Source organism: Glycine max, chromosome 20, assembly GCF_000004515.6.
Source record: "Glycine max cultivar Williams 82 chromosome 20, Glycine_max_v4.0, whole genome shotgun sequence".
Lineage (NCBI taxonomy): Eukaryota > Viridiplantae > Streptophyta > Magnoliopsida > Fabales > Fabaceae > Glycine > Glycine max.
This window is the reverse complement of record NC_038256.2, coordinates 23,643,073-23,664,769: the sequence shown is the minus strand read 5'-3', so window position 1 is coordinate 23,664,769 and position 21,697 is coordinate 23,643,073. Positions and strand designations below refer to the sequence as shown.

General features: G+C 33.7%; 2 protein-coding genes and 1 pseudogene across 3 annotated transcripts; 1 reads left to right on the top strand and 2 right to left on the bottom strand.

Moving 5' to 3' along the window:
- Nucleotides 1-1,769: 1,769 nt before the first annotated feature.
- LOC100790932 (calcium permeable stress-gated cation channel 1) lies at nucleotides 1,770-8,421 on the bottom strand. Of its 2 annotated transcripts, none has more exons than XM_006605626.4 (12): nucleotides 7,970-8,421; nucleotides 7,014-7,356; nucleotides 6,780-6,935; nucleotides 6,230-6,365; nucleotides 5,822-5,923; nucleotides 5,165-5,281; nucleotides 4,995-5,075; nucleotides 4,150-4,490; nucleotides 3,816-4,061; nucleotides 3,177-3,501; nucleotides 2,756-2,989; nucleotides 1,770-2,382 (listed from the first exon to the last, which is right to left on the bottom strand). In XM_006605626.4, the coding sequence occupies exons 2-12, from the start codon at nucleotides 7,325-7,327 to the stop codon at nucleotides 2,110-2,112; spliced, it is 2,325 nt and encodes a 774-aa protein (XP_006605689.1). In that variant the 5' UTR covers nucleotides 7,328-7,356; nucleotides 7,970-8,421; the 3' UTR covers nucleotides 1,770-2,109. The 2 variants fall into 2 exon arrangements, with proteins under 2 accessions (XP_006605689.1, XP_003555683.1); XM_003555635.5 differs by having other exon boundaries at nucleotides 7,014-7,352; nucleotides 7,970-8,415.
- Nucleotides 8,422-11,546: 3,125 nt separating this feature from the next.
- LOC102661505 (structural maintenance of chromosomes protein 2-1-like) lies at nucleotides 11,547-17,173 on the top strand (annotated as a pseudogene).
- A 663-nt stretch (nucleotides 17,174-17,836) lies between these two features.
- Nucleotides 17,837-20,715, bottom strand: LOC100527264 (peptidase family M23 protein). The gene is made up of 4 exons (NM_001250295.2): nucleotides 20,627-20,715; nucleotides 19,793-20,051; nucleotides 19,603-19,724; nucleotides 17,837-18,341 (listed from the first exon to the last, which is right to left on the bottom strand). Exons 2-4 carry the CDS (start codon nucleotides 20,040-20,042, stop codon nucleotides 18,177-18,179), a joined length of 537 nt encoding a protein of 178 aa, NP_001237224.2. The 5' UTR covers nucleotides 20,043-20,051; nucleotides 20,627-20,715; the 3' UTR covers nucleotides 17,837-18,176.
- Between the last annotated feature and the right edge of the window lie 982 nt (nucleotides 20,716-21,697).

Below are 21,697 nucleotides of genomic sequence, written 5' to 3'. Positions count from 1 at the left end.
AGGACTAAAAACCAAAACCTCCAATACAATTGGGGGACTAAAAACATATTTTAGCCTTATTTTATCTTTCAATTTATCTTTGTTTCATTGACAATAAATACATGGTGTTGGTTTGAAGTGTTCCTCACTAACCCATCTCATTCCCAACATAACACAATCACATCCAACATGGTAGCCATTATGAAGAGATGGAGAGAAGAATCCGCAAAAAGCCTTATGTTAATCTCTGTGTCCAACAAAGCAAACCTCTTAAAAGTTTTGCTCCAATGGAGTTAGAGTGCAAAAGCATTGGGGTGCCATCAATGAGAATAATGAAGAGGGAGATGGACTTGAAATAATTGAATAGCGAGAGGGTCATGCACTAGGAGTTGGACCTGAATATAATGCCTTTGGAGAATGACTCACAAGTTCATCGTTGTCATCGCAACGAGGAGTAGAGGGAGTTCGTGCTCGCTGAGCTTCACACCACATCTCTGACGTGCAGATTAAAAAATTGAATCAATGATCGACTCTGTCAAGGTGATGGGTCACTGGGTTAAAAGGATTGGCATTTAATGGAAGAACTTAAGATCATTTTTACCTAAGGAATTAAGGATTAGAATACTAAGAGTTATAAGGTTGGTTTAAAAGGAGAAGGAAGGGAGGGAAAGGTCGTGGGTTTGATTCCCTCTATTAACAAAAAACTAACAATTAACAACTAACATTAGTCACTATAAATAAATAAATTAAAATACCACTTTTGATCAATGAGCGATATTAACATTGAATCTCAAGTTGGATTTTGTTCTTTATTTAAGAGAGACTTTAACCCTAACAACCTTCGCTATTTGATTTCCATACCATTGTATTGTGTTTTTATCTAAAAACCGATGTTTTGAAAACCAAACCGTTCAGTTCAACTAGTCCAACCAAAAACTGCCCTAGTCACCGATCCGGACACTCTTAAAAAGTAGGATATTTTAGAATTGGTAATCGGCCCAAAATCAGAGTTGAACCGGCATAGAGAATCAGTATCGAACTGGTATTCTTAATTTTTTTAATTTTTTATTTAATATGTTTTTTAAAGATAAATAAAAATACATAATTTGAATATTTAAAATATGTATCAATTATTTTGTTTGCTATTATTAATTTTTATCAATAAAACATATAATTTAATCATTTATACTAATTTATAATTCTTTAGGTCCTAATATTTTACAAGTCTAAATTTTGTATTACTTAAAATATTATGTAATATTAAAAAATATAAAAACATCTCAACCATGATTGAACCATTGAACCTTGAATTTGTACCTTCACCGGTCCGATTTTAAAAACCTTGCTAAAAACCCAAAAACACTTCAAGTTTATAGCTTTGTTTTGTTTTATCCTTGTTGTTGAATGCTAAGTTCATGTTCTTATTATGTTCTTATTGTTTCATTTCTTAGTTTAGATGGTAAAAAATTACAAAATTTTCCAAGTATTAAACTAGTCTCCGCGGGAACGATACTCTGACTTATCGAATACGACTTGACAACTTGATACATTTGCCAATGAGTCAACAAGCAACAACATCAATTCCAATAAAACCACCTTCAGCATGGTTCCTTGAACCTATTGGGGCAAGAAAGAAAAGAAACCATAAGAACAAATGCAACAATACTACTACTTTTTCTCCAACTGATGCCTATTCTGTTCTTTTTTCCTTCAACATTCACAATGGCAGATAAGGTAGAGCTTAATCCATCTACAATCAGTTTTCAGGTAACTTTCAATATTCCCAAGTGTAATATAATGTATATGTATATAATCTATGTAACTTGCAATATAATGTACAGGTCTTAAAAGACAACCTCTTCTGTTCATCTAATAAGGAAGCAAATTCACTAGTATTCAACAAAATCCTAAGCATTACAAAAATATCTTCCAGATAGTCTACATGTAGCGATTACATCGGCCTGGAAAAAACTTCAAAACAATTGCTTCAGCAGAAGTCACTACAAGAGATAGCCCATCTTCCTCAACTTTGTCAAGTGATGCAACTTACTATATTTGCACTTGCACATCATCCTAGTCTGTTGAGAAAATACTGACCTAAATTCGAATGTACAGTTATCTCATTTTGCCTTAAGGCTCTGGATGATTTCCAATACCATCAGACAGAGAAGGAGATGATGCATCATTATTTTTGCTTGGCAATGGTGTATTCCTTCGTGATTGGCGTTTTGTGCGCACAGTCACACTTTCAGTTTCCAAGTCTATACTGAGTCTATCTTCCTCGTCATCATCGTCATCCATGCTGTCCTTAAAAACTGGGTGAACATAGGCATTCTGAAGATAACCTTTCAAGTTCAGGTTAGGTTCTGTTGCCCGTTCTAATGTATCTTTCATCATTGCTTCCTGCATAAACAGTTTGGAAAGGCAACATCAAAATTCCATGAAAAAGGAAACTTGTATACCAAGTCCAAATTGATTTACATGATACTTAGCATTGTGCTCAAATCTATTCTTTAGATTCAGATTAAACTAAAGGGATGATACATGAAGTACAGCTAATTCACCATATAACATGCACAACATTTTAATGTATCTAAACCTTTGTCATGACACCATACATAGTAAATTGGCAAGAGTACATGTTATAGAACAAAACTGATATATTGACGGTTTCAATTATATCTAACTAATAAACAGCCAAAAACAGAAACTGGGACTCTACCATCAATGCAAACTGTTCAAAGAATTACTAATCACAAAAGACAAATTGACATACCTGTAAGGGAAATTTAACAAATGCAGATTCAAAACGGCCTTTGCAGTACCTATGGAACCATATGGTTAGTATTGGGAGCACAATGAGAAAAGGAGTTGATGAAGCAGCTTTCTTGGTGGTGAGGAGTCCCATCAAAACTATCTGTGAGACAATCAGTGCCATCACGATACGGAAATGGACATCAGGCCAGAATGCTGCACCACTCTCATACTCCTGATTATATACGTTAATGATCTGCATTTGGAAAACAATTAGAAGGTACAGGGTCTTCATCTCATGTATAAACCACTACGGTGCTAATGTATAATAGGGATTAATGTATAAGCCATTATGGTGTTAACTGTGTTGTGTGCATTTTTTAATGAATGATTAATGGCACCAGAATCGTAAACGTGCATATATAAATTTAACATCTCTGTACCTGATGACGGAACACAAGATAGGCCAGGCCAAAGAAAACTGTTATGAAAGGAAGAACAGCAGGTGTCACTGCAGCATATACTAGACCCAACAAAAAGTACAATTGTATACGAGGTTCTCCAGTGTTGAAACCAATACTCCCAGGATCCATGGCCTCTTCCCTGTCCTTTTCAGTTTTCACCAAGAAGAAATTCTTCAAGTGATAAACAATTAGCGGTTTCAACATCAAAACCTCTGCAGCTATACTGGCCCATCCATCAACCATTATATAAGTAATGAAAAAACTTGCTTTTAAAGGAATAGCAGTGCCAATTGTTACAGGATATCTGCCAAAAGTATTACAAGAGTGCTTAATTTTATCAGCATTGCATAAATTAAAGACAAATTCTTGATCAATAATGTTAAAAATATTGTTGATTAAAAGGAATATTTCATAGTAGAGTATAAGACCATTATTTTTTAATAGTAGAAGTGAATCCAGAATTAATGACATTTTCACGTGACATAATATGTTGAGAACTAGCACATGGTTACTAAATTGCACCCAAAACACAGGTCACAGGAAATATAATAATGCCAATTTACAAAGTAAATAATTACAAAGAAGAAAAAACCAAGTTCTCTATGTTGAATGACTTACTGGTCGGCTGGTTGGTGAATGAAAGAGCTCAGCTGTTGAAATGCTGTTCCAGTAAGTATGTTCCCAAGGAATATATTCACAAAATTGAAAAGATAATATCTAGAAGCTGATCTTCTCTCCAGAGAAGATATAGATCCAAAGCCTTCAAATTTAGACATGATCATCAATATTGTTGGCAAGAAGATGAGGAATAGCTTCAACACAATACCGGGCAGAAAACCTTGAATGAAGGACTTAATGAAAGGGCTGCAGAATGAAATATGTTTGAATGAGTATCTCCAGTGATGCAAATGAAATTATATCTTGAGAGTTCCAATCATGAGATCAGGCTTACATGTCAACAAGTGGCTTCAGCCATGGTGCTGCTTTCTGGATTCCATCAAGACTTGCCAGAGTTTGAACAAATGCAATGGGGATCATAAAAAAGAAAGTGAGAAAAAAGAATGTCACTGCTATGATTAACCTCCTGACAGTGAGGGAAACATATGGAATTGGCAAGTTTCGCCAATATACATCTCGTGGCTCTGGAGCCCATTCGGTCAACCAAAGTGTTGGATTTCTGGTTTGCTGAGTTTGTGCACAAACAGCAGCAGCCCATCTTGTTTTAAATGAAACAAATGCAGCGGGCATGATGGCCTTGGGATCATTTGTGACATTTTCCCTCTCCTCAACAATCTGCAAAATCACCTCTGACCATCAAGATAATTCTTAAAGAAAGAAAACAAAAGCAATGAAATCACAATATGGCTATTTACAAAGGACCTATTATGCTGATATTGGCCCAAGTGAAATTGAATTAACCAGGTTCCTTCATCATTTGTTGTAGTCCAAACTTGATTAGGACAAGTTCTAGCGAGCATTCAGAAAAGTTTTTGTTTCAATCTAAATGATAGATAAAGAAAAGCTGCTACATGAGAAATTAACTTCTTGATGATAGCAGAATAACACTCATGCACATGCGATAAAGTAAAGAAACTAGCACTCTAGAAGGATGTTTGGGAAATCCTAGCCTTAAATGAAGTATGCAAAATTCAAGTCAGATTCCCATGTAAGAATAATTTTCTTAAGTTTGTCATTATATTAATATTAGCATGAAAAATTATATTTTAAGAAATTAATAGCATGTGTGATGTGATAAAATTTCTGCAAGAAAACAAAATATATGAATATGACACTTACTTCTTTTGACAACTTGTCAATTTCAGTGATGTGATGATCAATAGCATCCACTTTCTTTCCCCAAAGACCAAGGAAACCAGTCTGGTAAAAACATACAATAGGGAAAGCGCAAGTAAAACCTAGATTGTTATGATAAATTTCGGAGGGAATATCAACTTATATTTAAATACCTTTATTTCAGGTCTTTTTGAAGTTCTTTCAAGCTTATTTTGATAGTAGACAAGCCAATTTTTAAACTTCTTCTTCTTTTCAACCAACTTAGCAAGTTTGTTGGCATCATAAACAACCTGCATAAACGTTAAATAAATAGACTGATACAAACTACTTCTACCATAAAAAATAAAAAATACAACGATAATTCTGAAAGTTTTCAAAATTTGTATGCAAAAAAAAACTATGATCCGTCTTAAGAACAACACTATACTGTTTATGTCAATAATTACAAAAATACCACCTTGTTTACACTTTGTTGCTTTCACTATTTCCCATATAATTGAAAATATAAAACAAAGTGGAAAGTGATTTTTTGTAATTACTAGTGAAAACAAGAAATGAAAAAAAAAACATTTTCTAAAACCAAACATGCCAATTTTCATTTAACATCTAATTAATAAAGTATATGTATACTCAATTCAAAGTGTAAACTTGAATTCAATTAACATGGTGAAATGCAGTAACAAAGCGACTTCAGGTCATAAGATGTCGAAACCTTGTAGGACAGGGTGAAACTTAGGAAATAGAACCATTTAATGCATAATATCAAAATCAGTAAGATAATAAATGAATGTACCGTTTGAGAAGTGTAAGTGAAAACAGGAGGAACCTACCTGGTGAGTCAGATAGTGATCTGGATGATTGACTAGAAAGAAGTGCTCAACAAGTTCACTCACAGATTCATCAGGGTCTGGTGGAATATTTCTAACAAGCACCTGAGTGTAATATATTTTTGTAAGTAAAAACATGTATGATGCTAATCACTAGTGTATGACAATTCAATCCAATTGCAGCAAATTTCTTGAATTTGTCTAAGTATAAAGATGCACAAGAATCGGATTGCTCTGTTGTAATAAAAGAAAATGCAAAAAACTGTTAAATATGCAACTGAAATCTACCAAGTATAATACCACCTCCAACATATAAAATCATCAAATCAGAATTCATTGCTTCTTTGTAAAGATGAACAAGTTATAGTTAAATAATTTCCTTAAAAATGAAGGATGAAAAAACCATTTTACCGTAAATTGATCAGGACGACGCTTTTCTGCTGCAAGAAAGCCAAGTCTCATTGTTGCAACCTTCCCATACTCCTTTAGCAAAACATAGCAAGTCCAAAAGGTAAACGCATAAGCCATTACTATGTGTCCCCAAAACCTGAAGAAATTCACAAAATTTAGTAGATAAATTAGATCATCAGATAGTAAGATATTCACCCCAATAGTGACTCAAACAATGTTAACAAGTGAGATGATGCAAAGAAAATACAATCACTAATAGCCAAATAGATTTTGGTGAATTAAGTGATGTTGTCTGAGACCTAAAATTAAAGATTCTAATGTGAAGAAAAGGTAATTTAGATATAACAGAAGCCACATAGAAGATGCAAAGCAATTAAGATAAGCTTAAGGTAGCTCTTAGTTAGACACAAAACCTAAAGCGACATAAATATACCATACTAGCCAAAGTATTCATCTGGCACTGAGACGATTCAGGTTTGAAATGACTATACTAGAACAAATAATGATGGAGTAGCAGAATTGCAACATCACAGAATGGAGAATTTGAAACCTTTCAGATCCTCTATGGACATTTGAAACCGAGAGTTTATCAATGTTGCTGGAAGTTATGTTTTTTATCTGGGATCCTTCTAGACCAGTACTTGTCCAATTGACAGGAACCAGAACAATCCAAGCCAGGAATGCAATAGGAATAAAGATTTTAAGCCTGCACAATAAGAACACAAAACATTAGAACTCTATTATGATTTGCTGAAGTTCCATTCACTCAATGCTTCATACATACCCTATCAAGTAAATCCGCAGGTAAACAACAGAATCCAATCCAGCATGGTCAATAAGCTCAGGTTCTGGCATTCTAAGTGCTTCTGGCATCCAATTCAAAAAGCTAAGATATGCTCTCCAGTCTAAATTGATGAACTTGCTCACAAGCGCTCTTCCATGAACTGGATCTGTTCTTAAACCCTTCAAATACCATTTTGGAAAGTATACTCGATCGTTCCAAGGCTGAAGCCTCAAAATAGCAAATGCCACAAAGAAAAGCAATGCAGTGGAAATGTTTATGGCAGCAGCAACTCCAATATCCGACAGCGTTGTCATTTCTTTCTGCAGAAAGAATCCACGCCTTCCTGAGTTGTAAGCAACGAGTTAGATTCATACAAAACAATTTTGAACCAAACTCCCAGTGAAACATTGAACTGCCAGAAGGTCATGCTCTTCGAATAAGATTTTTTGTCTTATTCTAGAATTCCATTAAATGAGTAAACAAACACAAGCAATTATCTACATCTACATAATCTACAAGCAACACTTGAAACAAGATTTTTTCTTCTTTTTTTTCGTATTATTTACTAAAAACTGATGAGCATTAAATTAATTTTTTATAATTGCAAAATATTATATCCTTCTCTCTTCCAACCTATTAGTAAAGAAACAGCATCAGATTATGGCCCCCACAGAGCTAACAACAAACACAATAATCAATAAGAAACTTCTGGTTCTAACATCTTGTATCCATAACTTAAACTTCCCTATTCAATATTGAAGTAGTACTTAACTCATACGATACAGAACAAACAATCCTGAACGATCAATTAGAAACCAAAAGAAAACAAACTAATCATTATCAAAGTCAAAGTCTTATCTTTTAATCACCTTCACTCAGCAGAAATAATAACAACAATTAACAAGGACAATCAATTTCATGATGAGAAAACAACGTAATAAGATTCAGTTACTCACAAACACAATTCCGAGGTTCCAGAGTTGAAGATGCAACGTAGGATGGATGAAAGGGTGTTTTGTTCGAGTTTGTGTAGGAGTTGGGATATCTTGGAAACCAAACAAAGAACCTTTTTTGGTAGTACAAGTGCAACACACGCCACTCTCACCTGCTTGAGTTCAGAAAGAGGAATCCGTCACGTTGACATCCACCACCTTCACGATTTACAGTCACACACAGAGTAAAACATAAAAGAAAACAAAAGGCACTGGCGCTGAGTGATACTGGAACAGTAGTGTCTCTATTGTTTTCTTTTTCTTAACTTCGGACAATTGCAGTCACTTAGTTTTATAACGGCGTGTCGGGTGAAGTACACAAAATAAAATATCACAAGATTAGACAAAACATGTACACTTGCATGCCAGAGAATAGAGATGCAATGCAAGCAAGCAAGCATCAACAATTCTAACCATTTTTTCACTATTTTTTTCTTCCTGTTTATCTAATAATAATATACTTATCTGGTTTTAATTATATGAAAAAAGAACACATTTTTTTATCATAAAATATAAAAAAAATCAACTAATTTTATCTTATTTAATATTATTATTATTAAAATATTAAGGGCTAATTTTAGTGATTCTTTTTTATCATTATACCAAGTTTCAACAAAAAAAATAAGTTAAAAAATAAATAATTATTTTTAATAAAAATTGATGTAATTAAATATTAATTAACTAATTTTCTTAACTAGAGTGTAATATTTTTTCTTATATTTATATTTGAGAAGGAAAAAAAAAGTAATATGTTTCTTTTTCTACCTCTCAATTGTTGAGAGAAAAAAAAAAAGGTGAACATGAATTGTTCTTATGAATTTGTGCACGTGAATGACAGTAATGGGTGGACGATAGATGTGTGTCAAAAATAGATATAAGTAAACAATTATGAGATTGTGACGTTGATATTAAAAAATTGACATTCAAAATAACAATATAATAAATATTGAAAATTAATGTAAGATTAGGGATGAGGTGGGCTAAAGGAAAACGAGTTACCGAAGCGCGTATCCCTATCCGTGTGGATAATGCGTTGGATGGTAGAAATGGGCCACGTATAGAAAACCCCATTCCTTTTACTCACCAGTCACCACCGAACAATTTCATAAATCAAATCAATATGAAAATGATTTTTGTTTTGAATTTGATTTTCTAATACGAATATCACAAACCACATTGATTGGGTAGTATTTAATTATCAGTATATTATTTCACGCAGTATAGATAGCATATCATAGTATCGTATTAATTATTTATTTTCATTCCGAAATATTATTAAATAATTTATTTATTTTTAATTGATAAATATATTTAAATTTCAATATATTTTAAATCCCTACAAATATAGCTCTATCCAGCTTTAATCTTTTTGGAATTTTTAAATCCATCATTTTTAATTCTTCTCATAGTTTTTAAAATTACATCGGACCCATTAGTTTAACTAATTGGACTAAAAATTAGCCCAATGAGTGAAACTGAATTTGAAAATTTGATTTTGAATTAGTTCAGAAAACCAGTTTGAACCTGTACCTTTTTAAAAATATTTTTAAATTTTTGTCCTTTCATTTTTTAAACTAATATAAAATATTCAAAGAAAAAGAAAAAAAAACACAATAATAAAGATTATAAATAACTATAAATTACAGTAAAAAATAAAATGATATAGATTGTTTATATTGATTGTTAATTTTTTTCTAGGAGATAAACAGTTAACTACAGAAAACATATTTCTCAAAATAGAGAAGAAAATAGTGTTGGATCAAACGACTAAAGTTGTAGTATATCCTATCTCAATAGTCTAATGATCAACAAACTTTTTTTATTTCTGAAATATCTTGTGTGATGTAAATATGTAAATATAAACATTTATCCGTTCTATATTTTATTAATATACTTTTGTATAAATTTTATTTCATTATAATGTATTATTTATTATTCATGATTAATATATTAAATTTAAAATTTATATTAATTGAGTTGGCACCATTTGAGAAATATTAAGTAAGGTTATGAAAGACACATAGAGAAAAGTCAATTCTCACCATGTTCTTGAATTTGATCACTAGTGCAGGAAACAATTAAGTGATTAACCTAAGAGAGGAGTGACCAACAAGAAATTTCACGGCCAAGTTGTATCAAATGTGATGTGGTGTGATTGTGATCAATTTCAAAAGGTGCACATGCCTTGTTTGCATGTCTTTGGTGTCTATAAGCATGCTCACCATGGTTACATTGACTATATACATCCAGTTTACACATTAGAATGCGTCTCAAATGTGTACAAAGGATTGTTTGACAAATTATGCAACAAAATGTATTGCAACACATACATGTGAAGAATGTGTCCAGCCTATATACGCTCCGAAATAGATATAAGGGAATCGAGCTAATCAAAAAGATGTTTCATGTGTTGCAACCCAAATCATTCCAGAAACAAATACCCTTGTTGTATTGGAAATGCAAGCTCAAGCCTACAATGTTAATTTTAATCTTATGTTGAATTATTTGTAATTTTTATACTTAGTCAAAAGAACATTACTTTTAATAATATGTTGTATTTTTTTAAATGTATTATATTTTATCTTTATTTAATCTCTATTTCAGTTTAATTAATGTTCTGGGTTAAATACAAAAAATATAGAATTAAAAAAACAAAAAGGAAGAAGTAAATGACACATTGAAAAACCAATCTAGAAAGAAACAAATAAAATCTATATAAAACTATATAAAAGAATATGTTGTCAAAAAGTTCAAAATAAACATTCTATGTTGTTGACGTGTCACTTAAACAGGGGTAATTTAGATTGTTCACCATCTTTCTCTTTCTCTTTACTCACTCCTTCGGCTTTTTCTTTCTCCTTCGGCCACAACATTTATTTCTTTTGTCTTTTTCTCCTCATTTTAAAAATGGAAGAAGCAAAAGCTTCTAGACTGCAAAAAAAAAAAAAAAAATAGAAAGAGATGCTTCTTTCTCCTCCTTTTTTGCATCTTCTTCCTAACATTCTTCTTCACCTTTCCCTTTTCACTCTTTGATCCTCTTCCACTATTTTCTTTTGCATTTTTTTATTGAGCATGGACATAGTTTTCATAGAAAAAAATGAAAAACCAACAACCATCCTTCTCTTGTGGTTGTAGCGCGACCCCAATCTGTCCTTCTTTCTCAAAATCGCCTTCAACAATGAATAAGTTGACGGATCAAACACTGTTGTTGCCACTCAGCAGCAGCTTCTTTCACCACCATCTCCATTGAGTAGTGACATCTTTCATCATTGTTCTGTTGAATAGTGAGTTCTTTCACCACCACATCGATATCATTGATAAGTTTGTTTTCTCTTTCAATAGGCGGGTGAAAAGTTCAAAATGGACATCCTATATGATTGACACGTCACTTAAACATAGACAAAATGAAAATTTTAAAAAAATTATTATTAAATGTAAAAACTAAAAAGAATAAGAGAATATTAGTAGAAATACATGAGACAACACGTATCGCGTACGCGTCACAAGTATTATGTTAGGAAAAGTAGAAAGGGAGATGTTTATTTTTTTGAAGTAAAGGATAGAATCCAACTCTTGTTATTCACCTAAAAGTAATTTGAAAAATAAAAAAGCAAATATTTTTTTATACTTTTTAGAGCGAACCCGAGCGACATGTGCGTATGGCCAGATAACCGACTAGTAAAAAATTAAAATAGAGGGTTGAGAACATATTTCCTTCAAAAAAAAAAAGAAAAAGAAATTGAAAAATAGTGGTCAGAGAAAGGAGGGAAGTGAAGTGGAAGACGCAGAATCGAAGAGAAACAAAGGTTTTGTTTTGTGTTGTTGAGTTGAAACGAAAGACAAATTAAGAATGTTTTGTGTTGTTGAGTTGAAACAAAGGCTTGTTATCTTTGGCAAGGGAGAATGGAAGAACATTTCAACACATGCTCTTAAGATAAGAACCATGTCTCAAGTTGCTAGTCATGCCCAAAAATATTTCTTCACACAAAGGGAAAGGGAAAGAGAAAGAGCATCTATGGCATGACCTTGTATTGAGTTTTTAATGTTAACTTTGATATATAGAAATTATAATGTAAAGTTTCAGGTTACAATTTTTCATGTTTTCATGTATTATGTTAATATTTGGTATTAAGTAAAAGCTTCAGCTGTCATTTAATCAATTTGCCAGATTTCCTTTGTATCTAGTTACTGAGTTATCAATAAAATTTCTCGATTGCTTTGAAGGGAATCTCATTCATGACCTCCCATTTTGATGTTTGCATATTTCATTATGAAAATTTTGTTCAATGCAGATTAACAATGTAGGGATTGAGGGAGTTGCAATTGAATAATCCATTATCTTATTTTGAAGTTTTATCCTCCTTGCTTTTCCCATTTACCTATAACATTGAATGTGGAGGTTTTGCTCAGCATGGATGACACAGTGGCGCTGACTGTTAGAGGAGATGATGGTGGTTTGTGCGACGACAATTTGCTCGCATTGTTTATTCGTGATGGAAGCTTACCCAAGAGGGAGTACGAGGGGGGCATCGTGAAACTCTTTGTTTTTCTTTAATTTTGAATATACAGGATTGCAAATCCAGTCGCATTTGCAATTTTAGCAGAATGTGTTCATATCTCAGAATGCTCTGTTTTTGTTATATTTGGTGTTAAAGATGTGTGGCATCAAGTTAAACATCTGCTTTCAAATTTCATACAATATTTTGCTGAAAGATTTGTGTTAAATGTTATAATTTCCTTCATTTGTAAGTATGTCTATTTTTGGTTTGGTCACATTATTGCATCTTCCATCTTGCTTGAGTATGAGTAATTATTTTTAATTGCATATCACAAATAACAATCTAATGTGTGCTACCTTGATTTCAAATTAGTTTTTATTAGAGATTTACTTTTGCAATTTCGCATTTATTTTGTGTCAGTTATGCAACCAATTTATCAGGTCAGCAAGTGAAGTAGTCCTAGTCTTTAGTTAATCAACAAAGTTGTTTCATTAATTTGCAGATCTTATCCTAAAAGATAAGATATTTGTACATGACTTAGCTAAACAACGAATTGGATTATGATTGTAATTTCACCAAAGTAATTTTGTATCTTTCATGCATGAAATGGTCCATTACTTTGTCATAATCGTGAATTGTTGCTCAGGTCCCTTGGCTGCAAACATCTTTGTGGCTACAAGCAAGAGCAAGGATGCATGCATCAATAATTCAGGACTAATGAGTCTGAGTTGTTCCCACATAGAGGCATTTTCAACAGAATATTATCAGGTTCTGATTCTCTCTAAACCTCTGAATAATTTCTTTCTCTTCCTGCATTTTCAGTAATAAAATTTGTTCAATGCAGGGATTGGTAGAGGAGGGTTTACAACAACTCACTACAGTCATCATGAATCATGGGGTAAGTATCTAGGTCGTGTTCTGAAATGTAGTCAATACATGTGGAAATTTGCTATAGAGATTCCATGAGATTTTGTTGTTATTATTTATATTTATTTACTGTTAATGTAATTAGTTTATCTGCAGAATATTCTGTCTGCAACAAATCTACACATAATATTTGTTTAGGAATAGTTATCCGGTAAGTAGCATAAATTAAGGAAATTTTCCTGAAAACTTCGTGAATATGTATGTGCTCAATACAATAATGAAAGGCAAGATTTGCATCGCAATTTCTTCTATATGGTACCAGAGCTCAATGTGATAGGTTTGCATTTGCTATCATGACTAAAGAAAGAAAGAAAGAAAGAAAGTTGCTGCTGAAGAAGTGATGTCAAGGAAGACAATCTCACTCTATGACATCACTGCGAATGACAACCCAGGAAGTCTCTTAATGCAAGTTCAATTGAAAGGAAAGAACTTCGATGAGTGGGCTTGTTCTCTTAGATCTGCTTTGAAGAACTTGTGGGAGGAATTGGGGAACCATGTGCAGATTCCTGCATTCACGTGTGGAGGGTGCACCTGCAACTTAGCATCCAAGCTAGAAAAGAAACTTGAAGAAGAGAAAATTCATCAATTTCTCATGGGGCTTGATAAGACTGTTTATGGGACTGTCAGATCAAATATGCTTGCTCAGGATCCTTTGCCTAGTCTGAATAAAATTTATTCAACCTTGGATCAATAAGAACGTGTGAAGAGTGCCACTCGGGGAAAGGAGGTGCGCATTGAGATAATGAGTTTTGCTGTGAAATCTTGCAGCAAAACCGATGGGAAGGACCAAAATTTAATCTGCAAAAATTGTAATATTTCTGGGCATGATTCTGGAAACTGTTTTCAACTAATTGGTTACCCAGAGTGATGGGGAGAGCGACCTCATGGTCGCGGCAAGGCTGAAAAAGGAAGGACATATGGTGCCAGAGGATGTGGTGCTGTAAGTAAAGCAAATGCAGCCCAAGCCTCTACATCAGAACCAAAACCAAACATTGTGATAACAGATGCTGATAAATCTGCTGTAAGTGGACTCGATGCGGAGCAGTGGCAAACATTGGTGAATCTCTTAAACGATGTCAAAATAGGACTTGTAGAAAAGTTGACTGGTAAGCGTAATTTGGAACAGTGGATCATAGAAACAGGTGCTTCTCGACATATAATAGGAAAGATAGAATGCTTGACTGATGTGACAACTATCCTGGATTATCCAGTAGGACTTCTGGATGAAAAGCAAATGTCTGCTACTAGGGAAGGAACAATGATGCTGAGTGATACATTGAAACTAAGCAATTGTTAAGTCAAAAAATATTTGTCTTAAAGACGAATCAAGACTCTTAATTATTTTGATTAGATGCAAATAAATACCAATGATAAAAATTGTGTCTGATATGCTATCAAATCATGATTTGTACTTGTAAGTCTGATGTTTCAGACGATACATTCATAAGACAATCTGATATAACATTTAATATTGCATTTAAGACCTTCATTTAATACTGTGTCTAAGTGTCTTTCATGCATAAAACATTCTCCTAGGATCTGTCAAAAATCCTATGAAGAACAAATGAAGTCCATACTCTGGAAGATGTTGATTCTCATCAATAGACGTGCTTTGTTGTTCCAAACCTGCTATGAAGAAAGAAGTAACTTCCCTGCTGAAGTACAAGGCATGCTAACCTATCAGCAACAAATCTACACATAGTATTTGTTTAGGAATAGTTATCGGGTAAGTAACATAAATTAAGGAAATTTTCCTGAAAATTTTGTGTATATGTATGTGCTAGGTACAGTAATGAAAGGAAAGATTTGCATTGCAATTTCTTCTTTAGTTTCAGTGTCCAACAGGGTCCTAAGTGTGCTACTATTCTAGACCATTTGAAATTCTATTGATAAAAAACCTTACAAGAGAATAGTAAAGTTTTCACAGTTGTGATTGGAGGTATTTGCATGCCTCCACTCTCTTTCCCTTTTCATATCTATTTTTTGGGTATGGAAAGAGCTAGGTGTGAACTTTCATAATGACCATGGTCCTCTATAATGCACTGAAATTGGATTATTAAAACTTTATGTTGAGATCTCATGTCGACTATAGATATAACAAAAGTAGAATTTATAGTAGAACTTCAATTGTGTTCATCCAGTGACTTTGGATCCATTTTTTCTACATTACTACCGGGAACAATGGCCAAGTTAGAACCTCCAGAAGGATGCAGCTTCCTTGATGGTCTTGAGGTTCATGTTGCATTTGGAAGTGTGTGGAAGCAGTCATTGTCTGGATTAAGTGGAGGCTAGCAATCACTGCTTGCAATTTCTCTGATTCTGGCACTGCTTCTGCTCATACCTGCTCCACTATACTTCCTTGACGAGGTATGTTTTACGTTAGCTTCTTTGTAAGTTTTTTTAGAATCGGTTATCTTATTGTGACAGTAATTAGAAGAGACTGCATTGAATTTGTGACAGTGAAATATGGAAATCATCTAAGTTTTAAAAACTTTATGATCTGAGTTGTAGATGCATCATGCATGACACTTAACGTAGCCCCAACAATAGTAGGGCTTTACAGAATCAGTAACGAGGATCAAAGAGTAGCAGATAGAAGAAAATTGCTCTTGAAAGGTTCATTTACATTTAAATTTATCAAAGAGTAGCACATTTTCATCTTTAAGTGGAGACAGCTGGAAAATCAATGGAATTTGAACATCATTCAAGGGAGGAAGTGTAATTTACCCTATTCCTTATCATTGCAATTAAAGGATTGTTCTGTGTATCCTTATACAAAATAGTAGTTTTTTTTTTTTCCTGAGATAAGTCCTGAATAAAATATGTAAAAGTGAAAAAAGTGAAACCGGATGATGGACTGGTTGGTAATTACCTTCTATTTTAAGGATTGATAGGTTGTTAGACATAGTTGATAAATTTATGCTTATTTGATAGGATTGATGGATTAAACATTCTCGATAAATAAATAGGCATTGTCTTATTTCACTACCATTTTACAGTGGGTACTGTCTTTTATACATTTCAAGCAATGATTGTGGTTGGGTCAAATGTTAATTGTTAATTCTTGCAGGTTGATGCAGCTCTTGATTTGAGCCACACACAAAACATAGGGAGAATGACAAAGGCTCACTTCCCACACTCAGAGGTAGAGGATGATTGTTGATATTGTCGTGTGATTTCTTCCAATCTTATCTTCCCAATACTAAAAAAATAATAGACACTAACCTCTTATTGCAGGTTATCAAGAATATTAAAAGAAAAACAGAAATGTCATTGTTCTAGTTTTACTTTGGTTTGTCAATATACGTGATAATTTATTTACAATAAAATATTATAGTGTCTTTTAATCCATGTAGTTGAAACTAACAAGTAGGGGAAAAACTTGTTTGCCGTATAGTTCTCTTTTTGGCTTTGCTATTGTTAAATTCATTTTCTCTGATGTTATTTTCAAAGTTCTTGCTAGTGACAGTTCAGCATCCAATAAGTTGAATGACCTCATTTCTTTTGGTTCTTTTGTTCTGCAGTTTATTGTGGTTTCCTTGAAGGAAGGCATGTTCAATAACACCAATGTTCTTTTCCGGACAAAATTTGTGGATGTGTTTGCTTCATCGATCTGTTACAAGTCTTACACTTATGTTCATCTTCAGGGCAAGTAGAAATGTTGGTAATGCCTGTAATTTAAAAGCTTATGTAATTTGAACATCAGTGTAGGGTGCATATGTGATAGTATTGTTTCCATAAAGTAATCTAGAAGTTATAATATAGTGCTAATGTAACTAATGATATTAACACTAACGAGGATGGGGTAACATGGGTGTGTGTTTGCTGAATCTGGATGATCTGGTTTGATCTGGATGAATCTGAATAGAGACCGTGGAGGAATCAAGAATGACTGAATGAGTCGTCAGAATTTTACTTTGGTATTAATTGTTACCACCAAACCTTTCTCAGCATTTCTCTCAAAGCCTTTTGAGACCATACCCGCTTCAGTAAACCACCCATCCATGATCCACTCTTCCAAACCAAAACCTTTCTCATGATTCTTCCCAACAGTCTCCCCTAATGGTTTCTCCTTGTCTCTGCCCAAAATTAACCCTTACCTTTTTCTTTCCTTCTATGGCTTCTATGGATGGATCCAAACCCACAAATCTCCCATGTTATGACAGACGATCTTTTATTTCTTTCATTTTTGTTTCAAGAAAAAAGGGTCAGCATTTAGCACTACTCTCTCCAGGCAGGCCAGGGGATTGAGGAGGGAATTGAGAAGGTAAGGGGGAGTTTCAAACTTCCATGTCTCAGAAGAAAAAAATGCTTAATATTGGCACATGGTCTCTGATGCGTTCTGGTATCAGAGGTGCCTGCATAACAAGAGAGAAATGAAAGAATATGCAAAGAAAGAGGGAAATGAGTCCAGGAAGCAAGCTTCCCCAAGCAAGAGGATAATTCCCTCAACTCCAAATTCTATACTGATCTCAATGATGCCTACCCATAATACAACCAGATTCTGTTATAACAGTGCTCACACATACAGCACTAACTAACTGATACTACTAATTCCCCTCTTTATCCTTAGTCACACTCCCACACCTCTATTCCCTTTGGACTTACGAGAATACACAAGTGAGGGCTCATTCCATTTCGATTTGGGCTTGGACCCCGTGATAATATTCCTATCAGTCTCCCAAATAACAGAAACCATAGAACATTTTTAAAATAAAGCAACAGTGTTTAGAAAGTTCACAAATTCAAGCCATAGATTTTTTCTTCTCTTCCTCAAGTCGCTGCAACTCAGCCAGTCTTTCTGCCCACTCTCTTTCCCTTGCAACTGCAGCCATTTTACGTTCTACCCTCTGAATATTTTTCTTCCGATTAGCCTCTTGCAGCTGAGCCTTCCTTTTCTTCTTTTCAGCCTGTATGCAAGAGTCCACAATGAACATTTATTCCAATAGGAGATACTTGGACTGATATCATACCATAGAAACACTTTTAGTTTACAAAAAAAATACATAGCACAGGTATTTTGTTAGGTTATAAGAAAATCACTCTAACCTCCTTAATAGCTATAACAAGCACCTCCTGACAAATAAAAACTGGTCATAACCAACTCCATTTAGCCTTGACAAATCTTGAAGTTGTAAAACAACCCATCTTACTTTAATTGACACTTGATAGTCAATTATTTGTCACAGAATGCCAATAAATTCCAGAGTTCCTAAGAATAACCACATAATGATCTAATATTCTAATTCCATTAAACATAGATATAGTTCACCTCATTTAAAAGGAGATTATTATGGCTATAATCTTTTCTATGGAATACTTTTGACATTCAATAGCCAATAAACTTGCCACCAAATCTACTCTAGCTAAATGTAGTACTTTTCATATCCAATGTTCATGAAGGCTACAGAAATAAATGACAAAATGAAGTCCTCGGAAGAACTGAAGGGACATAATAAAAAAAATGTGCTGTCAATGAATAAAAAAGAAGGCAGATGCTTTCGAAGGCAAGAGTTAATGCATATACGCAAACTCATTAGAGCTTCTGCGATGAATTACTAGATCCTATCTATGGCTCATAATTATTTGCTTTCATTTTGGCCGCAAATTTAGTGACAATAACAGCAAAGCAAACATTAGACAAAATTCATGCTAGTTAACTCCATGAGAAAGCAAATAAAGAACTAAAATCAGTTCATGACGTAATATTATCAATCAAAAACGCAAAGTGCAGATGCTAAACAAGTGAACAATAATACCACATCCAAATTTTCACTGTAAACTACTCTGAACCAAAAGACAGCACTAATGTTCAAAACTCATTAACCTAATTATACTAGTAGAAAGATTATGTTCCCCTCATGGACAACATTCACAAAGTTCTAACACAAACATTTAAAAATTTAAGTTACTAGAAATCCCATCCAACTTATAATTGAATATTGAGACTAAATGTCAATTTGTTTCTCTCCTCTTCACCATTAAATAAGATGACTGTCAAACAACACTAGGTCTTTTAACATGAAACTAATTGAAAATAAATATTCATTTCGTAACCATCATCCATTTCTCAAACAATCAGCAAGTAGAATGAATTTTCGTCTCAGAAAACACACTCAACACTCATAAACCCTAAAAATTCAATGTGTGCAGGGTAAAGGGGGAGCGCACCAATATAAAGGCACGGCGTTGCCTCATGCGTTTCTTCTCATTTCTCCTTTTGACACTCCCTTCATTAGGCTTATTTGGAAGTATGGGTTGGCACGGTGTATATTGAACCCAAGCATAAGGCCCTAAACCAAATAAAGCATTTCAAAATCGGAGATCAATTTCAAAATTAAAAGCACAAAAAGGGACGCACCAGAGGGTCTCAAGCTGGCTCTCTTTCGACGAGGTTTTTCAGAGGGTCGTCTCTTGGGGAAGCGAGTGTCTGTCAAGCTGTGGAATTGATTCCAAAGGGGATGAAGCCATTGAGGAGGTTTGCAGGGAGATGGAAAAGCAGGACAAAATGGTGCCATCGAAGCATTGATGGAGATTCGAGGCATTAAAGCTCTTGATGATGCAACTGAGAGAGGGCGAACAATGTTCCTTAGGGCTCCTGCAAATCCCATTCTCTCTGCCTGTAATAGAAATGATCAGTTCACGTGCACGGCAAAGTCCCTGATGTACTTTTCCTCTTAAGAATTTCTTAGATACACATCAAATGAAATGTATTCGTTGGAAGCACTAGATATTGAGCTTCTGAGTTATCATAATATGCAGATTCCAATCATAATTTGAGAAAACAAAGTATTTGCTAGCTATACTCAGAATTTTGGTACTCAATTTTACGGGATAATAAACAACCCAAATAGCACAACAAATTCAAAATTCAGCAGTAAACAATGCTGATTTGATTGGGCATGTGAAAATATAATGATGTACCTCAACTTTTTAAGACCAAATTAGACTAATTACTATGTTTTTGAAGTTTTCAAGATGACGCGTCAAACTATTAATACTTTGTTGTCCCATTAGAATAATAATGACACAAAAATGGTTACAAACAATGGCAACGGGAAGCAAGTAATGTTCGGTTAATTTGAGAAAAATCATCCGATGAAATCCATATTAAAAAATATTAATTCTTAGTTCAATGTACTTATTAGCCTACTCGGCGAAACGTCTGAGATATGCAGAGCAGAAACAAACTGACCTTGAGAAAAGAAGAGTTTTTTCCAAACCAGTATTTGGTCGCCAACGATGGCCAGACGGGAGCGCGAGGAAAGGCAAGTATTTGTGTTCTGAATCTGAATTTCAGATTTGGTATTTAGGTTGAGTTTTGGGCTTTTACTTCCAGCAACTTCCTGTTTGCTCAATGCACCTCCTGACATTTAGTGATTGGACAAAATTGTCCTTCATAACTTCGAAACATAGCACCTCCATCCCATTCAGTTCCGCAACACCAGCGGCGATCACCCATTGAAGACAGATTGAAGATACCCAGCGATGTCGGCAAAGGTAAGTTTAGCCTTTCTTTTTGTTTTCATGGTGGTGATTGTCACATTTGATTATCTCAAAGATACTGATTGTGTTGTCATTTACTGAGTCAGAATTTCGGAATTGCCTATTCCAAAATTTATTTTCGCATTATAGTTTTTTCTGAAACACCAATTCCAAAAGACATATACATGCATTCTAGAACATGTTTTTTGGACCATTTTTTTTATGAACAACTGATGTATGTTATTTGAGTTTGAATGAAGATAGTTGTGTTGTAACAAATCATTAATTTTGTTATTATGTGGGCAAGGGGATTAATTGTTAGTTGTGAGGTTAGTGATGAATTATTGAACTTGTAGTTACTTTTGTGTTTGTACAAGTAGTCTTTAGTAGGTTAGATTGTAAATAGGCGTCAAGGTTGATATAAATATAAAGTTGTTTTAATTTATTTATTTTTTTATATTTATGTGTTTTGTATGACACTTTTTTTTAACTTATGTGGATGTTTAGATGGTACGAACAAAAAAATATCAATGATAATCCTGACGATCACGTGAGACCTACTACATCTAATGATAGGTTGTTAGATATGATGTGGCTTAAAAAAACTTAACCAAGAAGAGGATGAATTGGTTTTAAACGCATTTTCACACTTTTTAAAGTATTTTTGAAAATGCTTTCTTAATTCACATTGAAACAAGAGATGAGATGATCTATCAATTATCCTTTTACTTGTAAACAAAATTTTAGATTGAATTAATGATACAAAACAAAAATATCACAA

Bases quoted from the DNA above. Each gene is read 5' to 3' on its own strand.
- LOC100790932 (XM_006605626.4), bottom strand. From the start codon at position 7,327: ATGACAACGCTGTCGGATATTGGAGTTGCTGCTGCCATAAACATTTCC. The intron at 4,491-4,994 runs GTAAGTGTCATA...GTGATTTTGCAG, and splicing joins TTGACAAGTTGTCAAAAGAA to ATTGTTGAGGAGAGGGAAAA. The intron at 3,502-3,815 runs GTAAGTCATTCA...TACTTTTGGCAG, and splicing joins ATTCACCAACCAGCCGACCA to ATATCCTGTAACAATTGGCA.
- LOC100527264 (NM_001250295.2), bottom strand. From the start codon at position 20,042: ATGGGATTTGCAGGAGCCCTAAGGAACATTGTTCGCCCTCTCTCAGTT. The intron at 19,725-19,792 runs GTGCGTCCCTTT...TATTTGGTTTAG, and splicing joins AGCCAGCTTGAGACCCTCTG to GGCCTTATGCTTGGGTTCAA. The intron at 18,342-19,602 runs GTGCGCTCCCCC...TCTTGCATACAG, and splicing joins AACGCCGTGCCTTTATATTG to GCTGAAAAGAAGAAAAGGAA.